Source organism: Macrobrachium nipponense, chromosome 33, assembly GCF_015104395.2.
Source record: "Macrobrachium nipponense isolate FS-2020 chromosome 33, ASM1510439v2, whole genome shotgun sequence".
Lineage (NCBI taxonomy): Eukaryota > Metazoa > Arthropoda > Malacostraca > Decapoda > Palaemonidae > Macrobrachium > Macrobrachium nipponense.
In genome coordinates, this window is record NC_087219.1 from 52,265,975 (window position 1) to 52,282,993 (window position 17,019).

General features: G+C 44.5%; 2 protein-coding genes across 2 annotated transcripts in view; both read right to left on the reverse strand.

The window, feature by feature from the left end:
* LOC135203186 (actin-like protein 6B) overlaps positions 1–11,606 on the reverse strand; it is a 411,151-nt gene extending 399,545 nt beyond the window's left edge. Inside the window, 1 exon segment of the mRNA XM_064232898.1 lies at positions 11,277–11,606. The gene's annotated coding sequence lies outside the window, so the exon portion shown is untranslated.
* A 3,760-nt stretch (positions 11,607–15,366) lies between these two features.
* Positions 15,367–17,019, reverse strand: LOC135203188 (uncharacterized). Its single transcript, XM_064232899.1, has 3 exons — positions 16,793–17,019; positions 16,387–16,588; positions 15,367–16,114 (listed from the first exon to the last, which is right to left on the reverse strand). The coding sequence occupies exons 1-3, from the start codon at positions 16,838–16,840 to the stop codon at positions 15,963–15,965; spliced, it is 402 nt and encodes a 133-aa protein (XP_064088969.1). The 5' UTR covers positions 16,841–17,019; the 3' UTR covers positions 15,367–15,962.

A 17,019-nucleotide genomic window follows, 5' to 3' on the forward strand; every position in this document is an offset into this window, starting at 1 on the left:
GAGCCTTCTTCTTTAGCCGTAATCGAAAACTTCATCTTCAAAAACGAGGACTTCTTCGGAGTTTTATTCTTGGAGAATTGGTGAGAAAACAGGGAGGGGGGGGGTGGGGAAGGTATCGGGTGATGTCGGAGCTGCAGGCTGAAAATCCCCTTCAAAAAGTGAAAGAAGGCAATTTGTTAATTTCTTATAGTCTGAAAGAAGGCTCGGCTTCTACCATCTTTTTTTCCTTTTCTTTCCCTCAGATTCTAAAGTCTTCTATCTCCTCTTCTGCCGAGGACACAATCCTGTAAACCAAGGTCTTGCTGCAGAAAATCTTCTCCAACCTCGCGGGAAGAAGCCGGCTCCTGCCGCCTGCGTCCCTGCGTCCTTCTGAGCTCCTACGAGGTTGCGTCCTGCGTCCTGTACCGGAAGCTTGCGTCCTGCGTCCTGCGTCCTGCTCCGGAAACTTGCGTCCTGCTTCCTGTTCTCGTAACTTGCGTCCTGCTCCCGTAACTTGCGTACTACCCGAGACTCCGAAGCGTGATGAGAAGGAGGCAAACCATCATGCGTCCTTTTAGATGACTTGACGGGGAGAGATGCGTCCTTACGCCTCGTAGGAGGATGTTCCGATGTTCCCCACGATTTAACTAAATCGGCTAACCTTCCTTGCATCTCTTCAAGGAAGTTCCTAGTCTCTGTTTCCTGGCAGGAAGTCTGAGCAAGCGGAGAACGACGACGAGAAGGATCATCAAATCGAGAAATTCGATCCTGAGCTCTACGATAAGGAGAAGATACCGGAGAGACTGCTCCGTATTCAGAAGGAGGGCTCCTATCCAGAGAACCGTCGTATACATGAGGTCTTGCGTCTGGTCTTGACTTAAAGGATCTCCTCCTTTTAAACGGAACCACCTCTTCCTCATCACTAGAAGAGAAAATCTCGGGACTACTCCACCGCTCTTGAGGGTCACGCTCATCTTGAGAAGACGTAGGTCTATGCGTCCTCTTCAGAGGACGCGAAACTTCCGCATAACATCCATACTTGCCTGACGCAGCACTATCTGGTAGAGGAAAAAACACTTCCCCCCCCAGTGTCGCCTTTTCTATGACGCATGCTGCAGCCTGGGACGCAACAGGACTGCCCTGAAGGGACGACTGATCGTAAGGGAACCCTCTCGCCTCCCTTCGACTGTCGACATGCCTTCTCCCTTGGGTCTGGGAGCTTGGCAGAGGCCTAGGTCTAGGAGCATGAGTGAGACGATCAGCCGCCCCCTCCACTACACTGACACTTTCAAACGTACCCACTTTGTCTGTAAGACGCTGAATCTGATCGCCCATTGACGCAAGGGCGGCAAACACTTTCACATAATTAGTATCCTCAGAAACAGCAGGAGGCGCAGGAGAGACCTGAGGAGAAGGATTAACAACTTCTACTTGGGAAGAAGGGGGAGAAATAACAGAAGTATTCAAGGCCTTACTAGAAGATCCTGACCTCTCACTCCGAGACACCGATCTTCTTACTCTATCCTTTTCTAGTCTCTCAACATATTTTGTGAAAGTCTTCCACTCCTTCTCATTTAAACTTTCACACTCATTACATCTATTATCCCAAGTACACAAAACCTCTCTACACTTCTTACATACTGTGTGAGGGTCTACCGAGGCTTTCGGCAGTCTCACCTTGCAACCCTTCTTTCATACACACTCGAAATACTACACCAGAATCAGACATTATAAGAACTTCCAATCGCGATTGCCAATTCCAACTTTTTTTTTTTTTTTTTTTTTTTTTTTTTTTTTTCTTTCCAATACGATACCCAATAAACCATCCAAGTACAGCGAAAGTCAGCTAACGAGTTCGAATTCTAGCAGGGAACCAACAACGATGTTGCCGGTTCAGTGGCAGAAAAAAATCTGACGAAAATGGGAATGATTCCGAGCACCAGCGCCACGGGAGCGGGGTGGCGATCACCTGAACTACCAGTTATCTAGCGGTTGCCGCGAGTTTTTGAAAATTCTGCCAGTGCGAACAGAGAATATAGCTATATATATACCTGCCAGGTAAGTGTCATACATGAAAATATATTTTTTTTGCTAGCACTTTTCATTGATTTAAAGTCTATATTTATTAGTATTTTGATTTTTTTCAATAACTGTATGCCAGAAATAAATGTAACCTTTAATGTTTGCATGCTAAGAATGGCAAAATCATCGTTGCCACACTAGTGGAGCTTCACACATACGCCGATGCATTATCATAAACGGTTTCCATGAATTCTAGTTGTCATAGTAATGCAATAATGATAAAATTGCTTTAATATTTATGTATATATACTTCCAATACATAAGCTAATTTCACCAAATTCCATGTTTTGTGTAAGTCTTATATATACCCAGTTTAGAGGGTGAACACATACCAATTGGCAACAGAGAGAGAGAGAAGGGAAGGTGAAGGAAGGAAAAATGACAGGGGTGGCGGTGGAGGGGGGGAGAGGATAGGTGGAGCTTTTTACTCCTGTGTTCATATCCATTTCTGGATAATGGAGTTTTTGTCTCTTAGTACAAGGACAAGTGTCTTTATTCTTTACGATTAGTGATTCATGATACCCTTGTAAATTACGGGACTGGGTGTAATACACTATAGCAAAATTTTGTTCTAATACGAGTGTTCGTTACCGAAATATTGCCAAAAAACGTGCTTGCACTGTCTCTGAAACCCATAGTAGGTATGCTGCTTAGTTGTCAATCAAAATTTTTGTAATAAAGTAATTTTTACAAGCTAGCTCTTGTATAAATATGATATTGTTATTTTACAATAAAGTTTTGTACATACTTACCAGGCAGATATATACTTAGCTTACGTCTCTGACGTCACCACAGAATTCAAAACTCGCGGCAAATGCGACAGGTAGGTCAGGTGATCTACCCCACCCGCCGCTGGGTGGCAGGTGTATGAACCAATCCCCCTTTCCAGTCATAATTTCTCTTCCACCTGTCTCCTGAGGGGAGGCTGGGAGGGCCATTAATCGTATATATCTGCCAGGTAAGTATGTACAAAACTTTATTGTAAAATAACAATATCAGTTTGTACATGAACTTTCCTGCCAGATATACTTAGCTGATTGACACCCTTGGTGGAGGGAAAGAGACAGAGCTAACAAGGAAAAAAGGGAAAAACATCTGTTGTAGGATACTAACAAACCTTGTTCTTACCTGATAGGCTGAAGACTTCATAGTTACTGTCTATTAGTCTGCAAAGCCTGAAGAGCTACAGCGAGGGCGTGACCTACAGCTGAAAAGACTCTTTGGGTCTACCGAAGGGATTTGATATCAAACTACTCAGTAGAATCCAAGTCGGATCATGTCATGGGGATTCGCCCTCTTAAATGACAGAGCCTGACCACTACCAATGCAGGGAGCTCTAGAACAAACAGATCACCTAACCATTCTAATGTTAGCAATACGAATAGAAAGAGATGCCTACCCGCATCCTCTTTCAAACAACCATAAAAAACACAATACAAACAATAGGGGAAAAAATTTACAAAGGTATGCTTCAGCTCCCTGCCCCAGCACCGAATCCGCCGATACATACGGGCCTAACGCGAAGCACTTATCGTAAGTAATCTTGACGTCTCTAAGGTAGTGGTTCGCGAATACTGAATTGCATCTCCAGAATGTGCTTTCATCAGATTCTGTGAGTGACATATTCTTGTTGAAAGCCAAGGACGTAGCAATGGCTCTTACCTCGTGAGCCTTGACTTTCAAAAGCTGAATGATCCTCACGCAGCAATGGCTCTTACCTCGTGAGCTTTGGACTTTCAAAAGCTTGAAACTGATCCTCACCGCAAGCCAAATGTGCTTCCTTCACGAGGCTTCTAATAAAGAAGGACAAAGCATTTTTAGACAATGGTCTACTGGGATCCTTTACAGAGCACCAAAGTCTGTCCTTAATGCCCTTAAGAGACTTCTTCCGCTGGTGGTAGTATCTTAAAAGTCCTCACAGGGCAAAGAGTTCTTTCCGGCTCTTCCCCTACCAGGGGAGCTAAGCCTGGAACCCCTCAAAAAGGCTGACTCAAGGCTGAAACCTCCTCCTTGGCCAAGGATTTAGGGGTTCTGTTCTTAGCTAGAAAAGAAGGAAGGAAGGAACAAATCACGGAATCTCCCTTTGAAACCTACCCTTCCTTCTAGAGCATGAAGCTCGCTAACTCTCTTGGCAGATGCTAAAGCCAAAAGAAACAGAGCCTTCTTCATAAGATCCTTGAAAGAAGATGACTGGGGAGGTTCGAACTTCGAGGACCTCAGGAAACGAAGAACCACATCCAGATTCCAGCTCGGAATTTGAGACGAGGGTTTCTTGCAAGTTTCGAAAGATCTTAGCAGATCATGTAGATCTTTGTTGTTGGAGATATCTAAGTTCCTGTGCCTAAACACAGATGCAAACATGCTCCGATATCCTTTGATGGTCGAAACTGCCAAGACCGCATTTTTCCCTGAGAAAAACCAGGAAATCTGCGATTTGGGTCACAGAGGTACTGGAAGAGGAAAGCTTCTGGTTTCTGCACCAACGGCGAAAGACGACCCACTTCGACTGGTAGACACTAAGGGTAGAGGGCCTTCTAGCTGAGGCGATAGCCTTCGCTGCCTTAGCTGAAAACCCCTTCGCTCTGACAAGACTTTTGACAGTCGAAAGCCAGTCAGATTGAGAGCGGGGAGGTTTCTGTGATACCTGTCGAAGTGGGGTTGTCTGAGCAGATCTACTCTTTGTGGAAGAGCTCTTGGAAAGTCCACCAGCCATTCCAGTACCTCTGTGAACCAATCTTGGGCCGGCCAGAATGGAGCTACCAGCGTCATCCTTGTCGCTTCCGAGGCCGCAAACTTTCTGAGTGTTTGACTCAGAATCTTGAATGGAGGAAAAGCATAGACGTCCAGACCTCTCCAGTCTAGAAGGAAAGCATCGACTGACACTGCTCCTGGGTCCGAGATCGGGGAGCAGTAGAGGTCTATTCTCTTGTTCTTTGCTGTCGCAAAAAGGTCGATATGAGGTCTGCCCCATAACCTCCACAGGTCCTGGCAAACTTCTGAGTGCAGAGTCCACTCTGAGGGGAGCACTTGATTCCTCCTGCTCAGGAGATCGGCTCTGACATTCCTTTCTCCCTGTACGAACCTGGTGAGGGGAACGATCTTCCTTGCCTGAGACCACAACAGCAAGTCCTTCGCTGTTTCGTACAGGGAGAAGGAGTGTGTCCCCCCCCTGCTTTCTTATGTAAGCCAAGGCTGTGGTGTTGTCCGAGTTCACCTGAACTATAGCATTTCGGACGTGGGGCTCGAAGGCTTTTAACGCCAACCACACTGCCATCAACTCTTTGTTGTTGATGTGCCAGGTGCCTGACACTTCTCTTGACCCTAGGGTCGCACCCCAACCCGTCTCCGACGCGTCGGAAAACAATACTTGGTTCGGGTTTGGCATGTACAGAGACAGACCTTCTGCAAATCGGAGAGGATCTGCCCACCACAGAAGGTCCTTCTTGATTCCTTTTGATATCATGAAGGAGAATTCCAGGTCTAGAGAGAGAGACCTCCAGTTCCGGTAAAGGAAGAATTGGAGAGGTCTGAGATGCAACCTTCCTAGAGAAACGAATTGCTCCAGCGAGGAAAGTGTCCCCAACAGACTCATCCACTCCCTCGCTGTGCATGCATCTTTCTCTAGGAAGGTCGTTAGTTTCTCTCGGCAACGAGCAATCCTCTCTGGTGACGGATATGCCTGAAAATCCGGAGAAACCATCCGAATCCCCAGATATATCAGCTCTTGACTGGGGATTAATTGTGACTTCTGGAAGTTCACCAGAAGCCCCAACGAACTTGCTAAAGTCAGTGTCTTTTGTAGGTCCTCCAGACATCGTTCTTGTGAGCTTGCTCTGATCAGCCAATCGTCTAGATAGAGACAGAGCCTCACTCCCTCCAAATGTAGCCAATGCGCTACATTCTTCATTAAACCCGTGAAAACTTGAGGGGCTGTCGAAAGGCCGAAGCACAAGGCCCTGAATTGGAAGATCTTCCCTCCCATCATGAATCTCAGAAACTTCCGTGAAGAAGGATGGATAGGCACATGGAAGTAAGCGTCCTGAAGATCTAGGGACACCATCCAGTCCCCTGGACGAAGAGCCGCCAACACTGAAGAAGTTGTCTCCATGGCGAACTTCCTTTTTTCTACGAAGACATTCAGGGCGCTTACATCCAGAACCGGTCTCCATCCTCCTGAGCTCTTGGGAACTAGGAACAGTCTGTTGTAAAAACCCGCAGAATGAGGATCTTTCACTAGTTCTATCGCTCCTTCTCCAGCATAAGATCTACTGCTTAGAGAGAGGGCTTGATTCATGATGGGGTCCTTGTACTTGGCTACCAACTCCCTCGGAGTCGTCGTCAACGGAGGTCTTGATAAGAAGGGAATGAGGTAGCCTTTGCGGACAATCGAGAGTGACCAGTTGTCCGCCCCTTTCTGGGCCCAGACGTCGGCAAACTTCAGAAGTCTGGCACCCACTGATGTCTGGAGAACTTGAATCCTACTTCTTCCCTCTAGAGGATCTAGAGAAGGTCTTCCCTCGTTTAGTGGGTCTAGATCCTCTAGAGGAAGAAGCTCTGGCAGGAGGGACTCCTCGAAAGGGCTCCTGCCTAACTGGAGTCTCTCTCTTGGTTTTAGCTTGGAAAGAAGAGTGAGGCTTCCTGGTAGACTGGGCTAGCATGTCCTGTGTAGCCTTAGCTGAAAGGGCATAAGAAACATCCTGAATGATCTTCTTAGGGAAGAGTTGAGGAGAGAGCTGAGAATACAGGAGAGAGGCTCTCTGAGCATGAGATACTGATTTCGTCAGGAACGAACAGTAAACAGATCTTTTCTTGATTACTCCCGCTCCGAAAAGGGAAGCTACTTCACTCGATCCATCTCTCACTGCCTTATCCATACACGTGAGAACACTGATAAGATCCTCAGGTGAAATGGAATCCGGGGTCTGCGTCTTCTTGGCCAAAACGCCCAAAGACCAGTCTAGGAAGTTAAACACCTCCAGGACTCGGAACATTCCTTCAACAGGTGGTCAAGCTCATTCATCCCCCATGTCGTCTTAGCAGACATGAGGGCAGAGCGTCGAGAGGAATCCACCAGTGAAGAGAAGTCCAAGTCTGCCGAGGATGGAAGAACGAGGCCCAAGGGTTCTCCCGATTCATACCAGAATCCTAGTTTTCCAGTTAGCTTAGAAGGAGGGAAAGAGAACACCGTCTTCCCTTTCTCTTCCTTCGAAAGAAGCCACTCACCAAAACCTCTAAGCGCCTTCTTCATAGAGATTGCAGGCTTCATCCTGACACAGGATGAAACCTTCGAAGTTTACGAGGTCGAAAATAACGATAGAGTCGAAGGCGGGCGACAGGAGAAAGGGCGTCTCCGAATTCCTGAAGCAACAGGTCCGTCAAACGCTTGTATGAAGAAACGGAGGAATCTTTAGGAATTTCTTCTTCCGAGGGATCCTGTTCTTCTTCCGCCGAAGATCCTTCACGATCCTTACGATGATAGGCTGTCTTGTCCTCAGCCGAGAGTCCATCCTTGGAAGAACGTCTGGAAGAACTCTGACATCTAACCGGGGAAGTCATAACTTCCGTTGAGATTCTGCCTGAAAACTCCTTCTTGTCAGGATGAGGGCGTATTCTAGGCTCTTGGCGCCTAACGAAACGCAGGGCGAAAAATCTGGCGAAGAGCGCCTATTAGGCGAAGAGCGCCTATTAGGCGAAAAGCGTCTATCAGGCTCCTGGCGCCTGTCTAAAGGAGAGCGGCTGCCTGGCGAAGAGCGCCTGTCATGCGGGAAGCGATTATCAGGCTCTTGGCGCCTGCTGCGAGGAGAGCAAATCTCTGGCGACGAGCGCCTACCAGGAGAGAAGCGTCTGACAGATTCCCGGCGCCTAACTCGAGGAGAGCGAAAATCGGGAGAAGAGCGCCTAGAAGGAGAAGAGCGCCTACCAGGCTCTTGGTGCCTGCTAAGCGAAGGGCGGCTGACAGGAGAAGAGCGCCTGTCTACCAAAGGGCGTCTGGTCACAGGAGAGCGGAAGCCTGAAGGAGAGCGGCTACCATGAGAAAAACGCCTACCAGGCTCCTGGCGTCTGCCAGCGGGAGAGATCCTGTCTCGAGACGAGCGCCTGTCAGGAGAGGCTCGTCTACGGGAAGCATGCCCCTTGTCCGACGGAGAAACGATGTCCGCAGGAGAGCGCCTGTCCGTTGAAGAGCGCCTCGTACTACGATCCACTCCTGGAGGGAGGGCGGTTACTGACGAATAGCGTAAACCTGGAGAAGAGCGCCTGGACTTCTTAACCGGGAGCGAGACGTCCTTCCTACGACAAGAAGTCACAATCAAAGAGTCAGCCAGAGCCGTAATCTGCACCTGCAGACTAGCCAAAACACGTGTAGGAGACTTAACAAAGTCCTTCACGGGAGACGCAGCTCGATCCTTACTAGGAGAGCGAAACCCCAAAGAAAACCTCGGTTTCTTCACATCCAATCCAGGATCTTCCGAAAAAACTTCAGGGCTGGAGGGGAGAGCGGAAGAAGCCTGCCAGGCTCTCTTCGACGGCCGAGAAGCTTCCGAGGAGCTCCAACCACGCTTGGGCGAAGGAGAAGGCGAAGACGAGAAGCATTGCCGTAAGACTTCTCTCTTGACATGATCCAAGGTAGCCTGGGAGCGAACATCAGGCGCTACCGAGGGGACGCCTGACCGGTGGGGGTTCTCCCTAACCTTCCTGCGGCTTTCGACTTTCCTCCTCCACTGGGTCTGGGAGTCGGGAAGAGGTCTAGGCCTAGAAGCATTAGGGAGCCGATCAGACGCACCCTCCACTGCACTGGCACTTTAATTTTCAGCTCCATGCTGCGAATAGTGGCTCTCATAGTGTCCACCTCCGAAGGCGCATCTTCGGGGCTGAAACTGGTAAAGGCGCTACGTCTACAACAGGGTTATCAACTTCAAACTCGCTAGCGCGAGACCTACTAGAACTCCTAGATGAAGCTTTCCTAACCTTGTCCTTCTCAAGCTTTCTTACATAAGAAGAAAGCGCCTTCCATTCTTCTTCATTCAAATTACCACATTCATTACAAGGGTTAATAAATGAGCAGTCATTCCCCCTACACCTCATGCATACTGTGTGAGGGTCTACCGCAGCTTTCGGTAGCCTCACCTTACAATCGCTAACAGAACAAACTCTGAACATAGTTGATTTCTTAATTTCTAAATCAGACATAATGAAATTCCAAGAATAATCAAAAGAATAATCAAAAACCGGTCCACAAATCGCAAATGCCAAGCCAAGGAGCAGGTACTTCACCAAAAGTCCGATGAAACAATCCAGGGCGAAAACGAGTAATAATCCAAAATCGAGAAGTATCGACAACAGATGTAGTCGACACCGGCGACAGAAAAATTATGACTGGAAAGGGGGATTGGTTCATACACCTGCCACCCAGCGGCGGGTGGGGTAGATCACCTGACCTACCTGTCGCATTTGCCGCGAGTTTTGAATTCTGTCGTGACGTCAGAGACGTAAGCTAAATATATATCTGGCAGAAAAGTTCATGTACAAAATTGCATTTTTCTCAATCAAAACATATTCTCCTCAATTCTAACTTTCCTATTTTAACGCCTTTCTGGTCATTGCAAAATCGGCCCCATTAATTTCTTATGGTGCAAAAACAGACAGAGGCCCAGGGATCGAAAGTAATTGCGTCACACTACTGCGGTAATCCGGCAGTAAAACATCTTCATATATCCAAAAAGTAAATAACTAAGATAGTATATACTATGCGCATTACGATTATAACAATTACATGAATAGCTGATAACAATGTGCATGAATAACTGGTAAACTGTTCTGCAAGAAAGTTGAGTATAGCAATTCATTTACAATAGGTACGAAAGTCAAGATGTAGTGACATCATAATACAGGACTTAAAAGAACGTTCTGATTCCGAAAAATAATTACTTAAATTTGAGTCAGGAATCGAGTTACTTTTTCAATAACGTATATTTTCAAATTAATCATCATAAATATGCAAAATATTAATGTTTTACTATTTACTTAAATAATTACCTAGTGCACGCTTTGTCGTCGTCTTCTACCAAAACAGTAGTTTCCTTAAAAACGTCCTGGCCAGGGACCGTTTTCCGTTTGTTGTGATGAAAGTGCCCCAGTGTCTATGGGTACAAGTGGTGTGCGGATTTATCACAGGAAATGGGAAGCTTGTTGACTCAAGCGACTTCACAAACATCGAGATGGCGTCAACCTTCTAAGTTACTTAATCGTAAGTAGAAATTTCGAAAGCATCTTGGTGAAGTTTGCACTGCGTTGGCCACCCTTTTCATTACCTTTTGTTTAAAGCTTTAAATTTGGCCTTAATTTCTAACTTTGGAGAAAATAGTAGGCTACTTACTTCGAAAGGAGAGTAGAGGTCTTTAGCTGTTTCTATCACCAACAGCATCTTGCGACTGATGACCACCTCTGGTGTCAGGACGCGTTAGTTATACCTAAGTACTTTTTCGGAGGGTGGCCAGCTGTGACCGTCGGTGAGTTGGGCCAGTCCATGCGGTTGTTTATCCTACCTAGTAGGTACCTACCTATATCTACATGGATAATTTAGATTAGGTAACCAACTAGATCTCCAAGGTAAAAAATACGCAGAGCTGTTCTATCTATAGGTATAGGCTAGGTATAGTCTATTCAAGTTGGTAGATCTAGGGTGCTTATCCACGGCAGCCTAGAATATGGCAGCTGCGGTTTTTCTATGCATTTTTGGTATTTCTACAGAAGCAGTCTGCACGGACTGCAAGGAACGTAACCGCGGATACGACATCCACTAGGGATTGGGGCGTCCAATGTACCTATTTCGCCGTGTTTAGTACTGGCCCCTGGGGGGTTAATTACAGTCGTCCGAATAAATATTACTTGAAATTCTTGTTCTGTAGGTAAAACTGCATAGTAGAATAACAACAACTGCCATAGCCTAGGCTGCCGCGGATAAGTACCCTAGATCTACCGCATTGGTACCTAGTACTGAACAAGAATTTTAAGTAATATTTATTCGGACGACTGTAATTAGCCTAACCACCCAGGGGCCAGTACTAAACACGGCAAAATTGCATTGGACAGTCCAATCCCTAGTGGATGTCGTATCCGCGGTTACTACGTTCCTTGAAATCGGTCTGGACTGCTTCTGTAGAAATAGGCTACCTTAAAGTTACGTAGGCAACCTCTGAGAACTAACAATCACGTACCTTCAAGAGGATACCTAACTTCGCTACAGCATCCTTCCAATGGCTAAACCTGGAGACTTCAATGATCATTTCCATAGGCTAGTGATCCTAATAGCCTAGCTAGTATCAGATTTAATTCAGCCATTTGCTTTCATTAATCTTTACTAGGGGAGGGACAATGCCTGGTATAATCACAAGTTTTCACTAGGATCCAAACATTTGGCATGCACTCTTGCCTTAAGCTCTTTTAATACACTTAGGCTACTTTGTCCACAATCAAGGGTTTCCTCTGTAAATTATGGTATTCTTATGCCTTTTTGCCATGGCACGGACGAACATGGACCTTTCTCGCATGCACAAAAGGGAGCCATCAATAATGTTTCCAAATGTTGCCAACTTGCCTTTCCCACCATGACGAAACTTTTAAAGAAATCACTACCAATTGTGCTTCGCGCAAAGCTACAGTGAACTCAGAAATATCAGATTCATTTAATTATTCCAATTTCTACTATACTGTATACCGATCACTATTGAATCTACTAAATGCAAGGGGAGCGTTTGAATGAAGCGGCTGAAGCCTTGAATTGAAGCGATAAATACATACACTTGTGGCTGATATATGCCTACATTTTTTTTTTATTGTAAAAGAAGCTAAATACTACGAATCGTACTTCGAATATTATGAATCTCATAAATGTAGATGTTTCAAATTATTCTCGGCTTTAACTTCTTGAAGGTGTTCCGTTCATTGCCGCCTAAGTTGGTACACAGTGGAAACTTCATACTAAACGATGCCAGACAATAAAAATGCCTTGCAAGAAGCCCGGTACTATTTATTTCGACTGCTACATAAGGAACTTAGAATGCCACATACTAGAAACATCTCACTGAATTCAGCTTGCAAAACAATATAGAAGCCTAATTTTCAGATTATCATAAAACAGTAACTTCAGACGTCAGTTTGTCAACTAAAAACTCATACCTCAGACTGTTGTACTTAGAAAAAAAAAAAAAACTCATACTTTAGAATATCCCACACTTTCAGAGTACCACACAGCAGAAAACTTGTTGGTACTTCATATTGTTATTTATGTAATAAAATCCTGTCACTCAACAGTAACTACATTTGAGATTTTCACCCACTATAAACCTCATATTTTGGATTGTGTTATGCTAACCCTTATATTCAAGGATTTTAAAGCAGCAGAGATCTTAATATTATGTATAGGCTGTTTCATAGTAGGGATGTCATACCACGAGATGATTCACGAAATAGCTCTCATGTTAGGGGTGTTTCCATAAGAGATCTAGCGCTCGCCAAGTAAAGAACCATTACTACCTTTATAGTATTTTGGCAATTGTAGCACAGAACCAGTAACCAGTTCCAAACCAGTTTAGTTTTTGCCACAAACGATACAGATATTCTTTATTTCCCTACATAGGGATACAAGGACTATTATGAAAAGGCGCCATTCTATTGTCTGGACGAAAATGCTTATACGTACACATCATGCCTGTCTTCGCGAAAGGTAACTTGCTCGTTGAAAAGAAATGCAAGGGGTCACACTGTTAGTTATCACCGTTACTGCTCACCCTCCAGCAACCTCTGCTTACAAAATTTTGACACAATAAAACTGATAAAATTGTCTGGTGAAGTGACAGGTCTAACAACCTTTAGGTAAGTTGGATTACAATTATCTGGATAAAAAAATATCATCCAAATACAATTTGTGTTTCATAATTAAGATAAAGCTGGCTCTTAAAAATGAAACCTTTGCCCTCAAAAAAGACAAAGCATTCAGTTTATGTCTTGACTCACTGAAATTCTTTAAATAGTGGCACCTGAACCCAAAGTCAGGAATCTACGTACAGTCATATTTATTTATAAGTGGAAAGTCTGAGTGACATCAATTACGAAAAGACTGAAGCGTGAGATAAAAATCTCAGTAAGTTAGCTAACTTTTTTTTTTTTGTATGGTGCTTTTACGTTGCAGGGAACCAGTTGTTATTCAGCAACGGGACCAACGTCTTTACGTGACTTCCGAACCACGGCGAGAGTGAACTTCTATCACCAGAAATACACATCTCTCACTCCTCAATGGAATGGTCGAGAATCGAACCCGCGACTACCGAGGTGCGACGCTAATACCATACCATCCACGCCGCTGAGGCGCTTATTCAGCTAACTTGCAAAGTTGAAAAGATCCTCTTCCAAAGCCAGCTCATCTACATTATTTGCTATTATGAGACACTTACTCATCGAAGAACTTGAACTCAACATTAATATGTAGAAGACGGTGTATAAAACCATGAAATGACAAGATAAGATTAACTATTGGTCAATAGATTGCCAGTGATGGTACAGTGTTAATTTATTTCTATTTCACTATTCTTCACTAAATTTTACGAATCGTCATTAGCATGCTGTAAGGTGAATTCTCATACTATGTTTCATTCTACATATGCTTAATCTGAAGTAATACTGTTTGCAGATACATTAATTTTCCTTGAAAAGTAAGAAACGGGTATAAAAGTGTGTTTGCATTTTTATGAGAGTATGCTTTTACGGGAAAGAACTTGGAAATCTATAAGATTAGATGGTACTGAGGAATGTTCCGACTAGTTTCAGATCTTGTAAGATAGTTTCTATGGGAAGTTAAAATGCTGGAAAAAGTGAACAATTTTCAAGCTGGAAAGAGTATTAACCCTTTAAAGTCCACCCTGGGTTTTATGGGAAATATTAAAAAATCCTTTTAGTATGTTATAGTATGAGTAAATACAAGACCTTTTTACTCTTGTGCACTTTTACAAAATTTCCAAAGTAAGCGAAATAATTGCATGCAATGAAGTATCCCGTATGGGAGCCTCGGGCGACCTTAGGCGGACCACGCTCATCCCGTATGGGATCTATTGGGCCGTGCGGGCAACTTTTTCAAGTTTATAAATAATGTTGATTCGCCCACAAAACATATGATTATTATTGATGAATCACTTTTTTTTTGTTCCACAATGTATAATAGAAACACATATATGGCTTTACAATTTAATTAATATAAAAAATAAGTATACAATAAATACAAAAATAGTATAAAAATACAGAAAACACTATAAAAAAAACTCGAATACAAAAATAGTATATAAATACACAAAACACTGTAAATAAAATAATACAAAAATAGTATAAAAATAGACAAAACACTATAAACAACTCTCATAACAAACAACTTATTTCGAAATCTTATGGAACAAAGCAAAACAATTCCTTTCTTCAGTAAGGCAAAGGGCCACCTTGCAATCCTCACACATCCAGCGGGATCTGTGGATGTGGCCTGCACCAGAACAGAACTTGCAAGTCTGCCTCATGGAGACATGCTTTGGCATGTGTAGGGCAGTGGCATTCTGGCGTGTCTCAATACTTGGCACAACTGCCCGTTGGCCCCTTCTTGGCAAAGTAAAATCTCTGGTGCCAAGAGAATTCCTGGTTATTCTGAAGGTTGACGACTTGAAGCTTCTGAGCCAATTGGAGATATCCAGACGGAAGTCCTTGAGCGGCTTGGGGTTTTCCTGCAAAGCCAGGCAATCCCTCTTGTACAAAATCCAGGCGTTGCAGATGATCAAGTCAAGGAGGTAAGCAAAGAGCCTCATGTAGTACCTCTTTGCTTTGAAGGGGGTCCTGTACAGGTGTGTCAACATGTCACTCTTGTCAATGCCCCCCATGCGGTTGTTGTACATCTGGATGACAGATGGGCAAGGAATGGGAACCTTCTTCTTGGCTGCCCTGTCGTACCGCTCCACTGTTCCCATGGGCTCCACACCAACATCAGAGGACAAGATTGTCACAACGCTGTTGTCCTTCCATCTTGCAACAAGGATGCCATCAGAAGAGACATAGTCCAGTGTCCCCCTTTGTGTCGCTTTCTTGTTCATCTCCTTCACAGACGTTCAGGGGAGGATGACCAACTCGGTTTCCCTGGCAGTGCCCACATACCGGCATCCATACTGTGGTCTCAGGTACTTGGCCAACCCTATACTTGTGAAGTAGTTGTCTGCATACACTGCTGAGTTTCTGGGGTCCTTGATGGTATTCACTAAGGCGACAACAAAACTTGGAAGTTACAGACATGGCTTTCTCCTCTTCAGATAGCATAGTATGGTGGCTCACAAAGGTTGTCTCCCCTTGGTACATGAGAATATCATGCACAAACCCATCCACACTGGAGCGGCAGAACAACTTGAAGCCCCACTTGTCAGGCTTCTTTGCGACATACTGGCGAAGGTTACCAGCCCTTGTGCCCTTATAGGCGACCATCACTTCATCAATGGAGTGGATAGGAGTCTCAGGAACTTTCAGGAACTCTCTGGTGACCTTGGTGAAGGGGACTCTCACCTTGAAGAACCGATCTTGGGATGCAGCTGCCTGGTCATTGTCGCTGAAGTGAAGGGAAGATCGAATTGCCTTGAAGCGGTTCCTGGACATGAAGTCTGCAACTTGAGGAATCCTGGTCTTCACGGCCCAGAAGTCAACTATGCTAGGGAGAGGAACCAGGCCCATGTACACGATGAGGCCAAGGAAAACCATGAGATCCTCTTCTGACATGTGGAAGTTGCTGCCTACATCCTTCTGTCTTGAGTACAGGTTGGATTGATACACAATGTGTTCCCTCAATTCAGTTGTGAAGAACTGGGAGAAATATTCATAAGGTTCCCTCAAATAGTCAGGCTTCTGATGAATGAAGTTGGGCAGGGCACGGATATCAATGTCTTCCTTCTTCCATTCATCAGCACGAGACCTCTTAGGTTAGGCTCACCTTCCTCTTCCATAGGCATCGCTTGAGGGACAACAACATTGACCTTGCGAGCTGAAACAAGAATAAAGTAACATTAGTAAAACAGTAAATGTGTGTGTGCGCATGCATGTGTAGTCAAGTGAGTATGCATGTGTGTGCACGTGTATGTCAGTGAGTATGCAAGTAAACAAATAAGTTTTTAAAATACCCAATGTTTACAAACCATTTAAAGGGCAACAAATTTAAATACCATTATAACAACGAGACTTTTAAATACAATGTTTACAACACATTTCTCTCTCTCTCTCTCTCTCTCTCTCTCTCTAAGGATGTCTCATACTAACCTCTAGAGTTAGGAGGGTCAAAGGCATCGTCCTGAGTAAGGCCTTCGTCAGGAACGTAGGTAGGGTCGTCATCATCACTGTCAATGTCCAAAGGGCTCACGTCGACATCACTTCCTTCAGCGTCGTCAGGGGCTACCCATGGTACACGTTCCTGAGTCTCCAATGCAGCATTGCGTTGCCCATAAAACATACTGCTTTGGAACTGCAAAAATAAAAAAAAACAACTTTAAAATCATGTAATGAAAGAAAAATGTAACTTTCCCTAACAAAAACCTATCATTCAATCCCTTGTAAGGTAATAATTTATATGCACATGAACCTGACATCTATAAATCATCACTATTATATCTAGATATATTGTTAAAATTATTCACAAATGTCTAAAACAAGCACTAAAAAAAATTACTTGACGTCGTATTCTACTGGCCGTTGTAACCGTTACGGTCCGATACATCCCTCATGGGATGAGCGTGGTCCGCCTAAGAACGACCGAAGTATCCCGCAAGGGATCTATACTTTTTTTTTTTGTCACTACGACACGTCAGTAACACTACAGCCCTTCAAACCAACATCAAAAGGTAAGTATATCACTAGGCTTCACTATCCCACAGTCACTGTGTGCTTACCATGATT

What these genes read in the sequence shown, in the direction of transcription:
- LOC135203188 (XM_064232899.1), bottom strand. Translation starts at nt 16,840, where the DNA reads ATGTATCGGACCGTAACGGTTACAACGGCCAGTAGAATACGACGTCAA. An exon ending in CCAGTAGAATACGACGTCAA is followed by an intron (nt 16,589 to 16,792) that starts GTAATTTTTTTT and finishes TTATTTTTGCAG; the next exon opens with TTCCAAAGCAGTATGTTTTA. An exon ending in TGACCCTCCTAACTCTAGAG is followed by an intron (nt 16,115 to 16,386) that starts GTTAGTATGAGA and finishes TTCTTGTTTCAG; the next exon opens with CTCGCAAGGTCAATGTTGTT.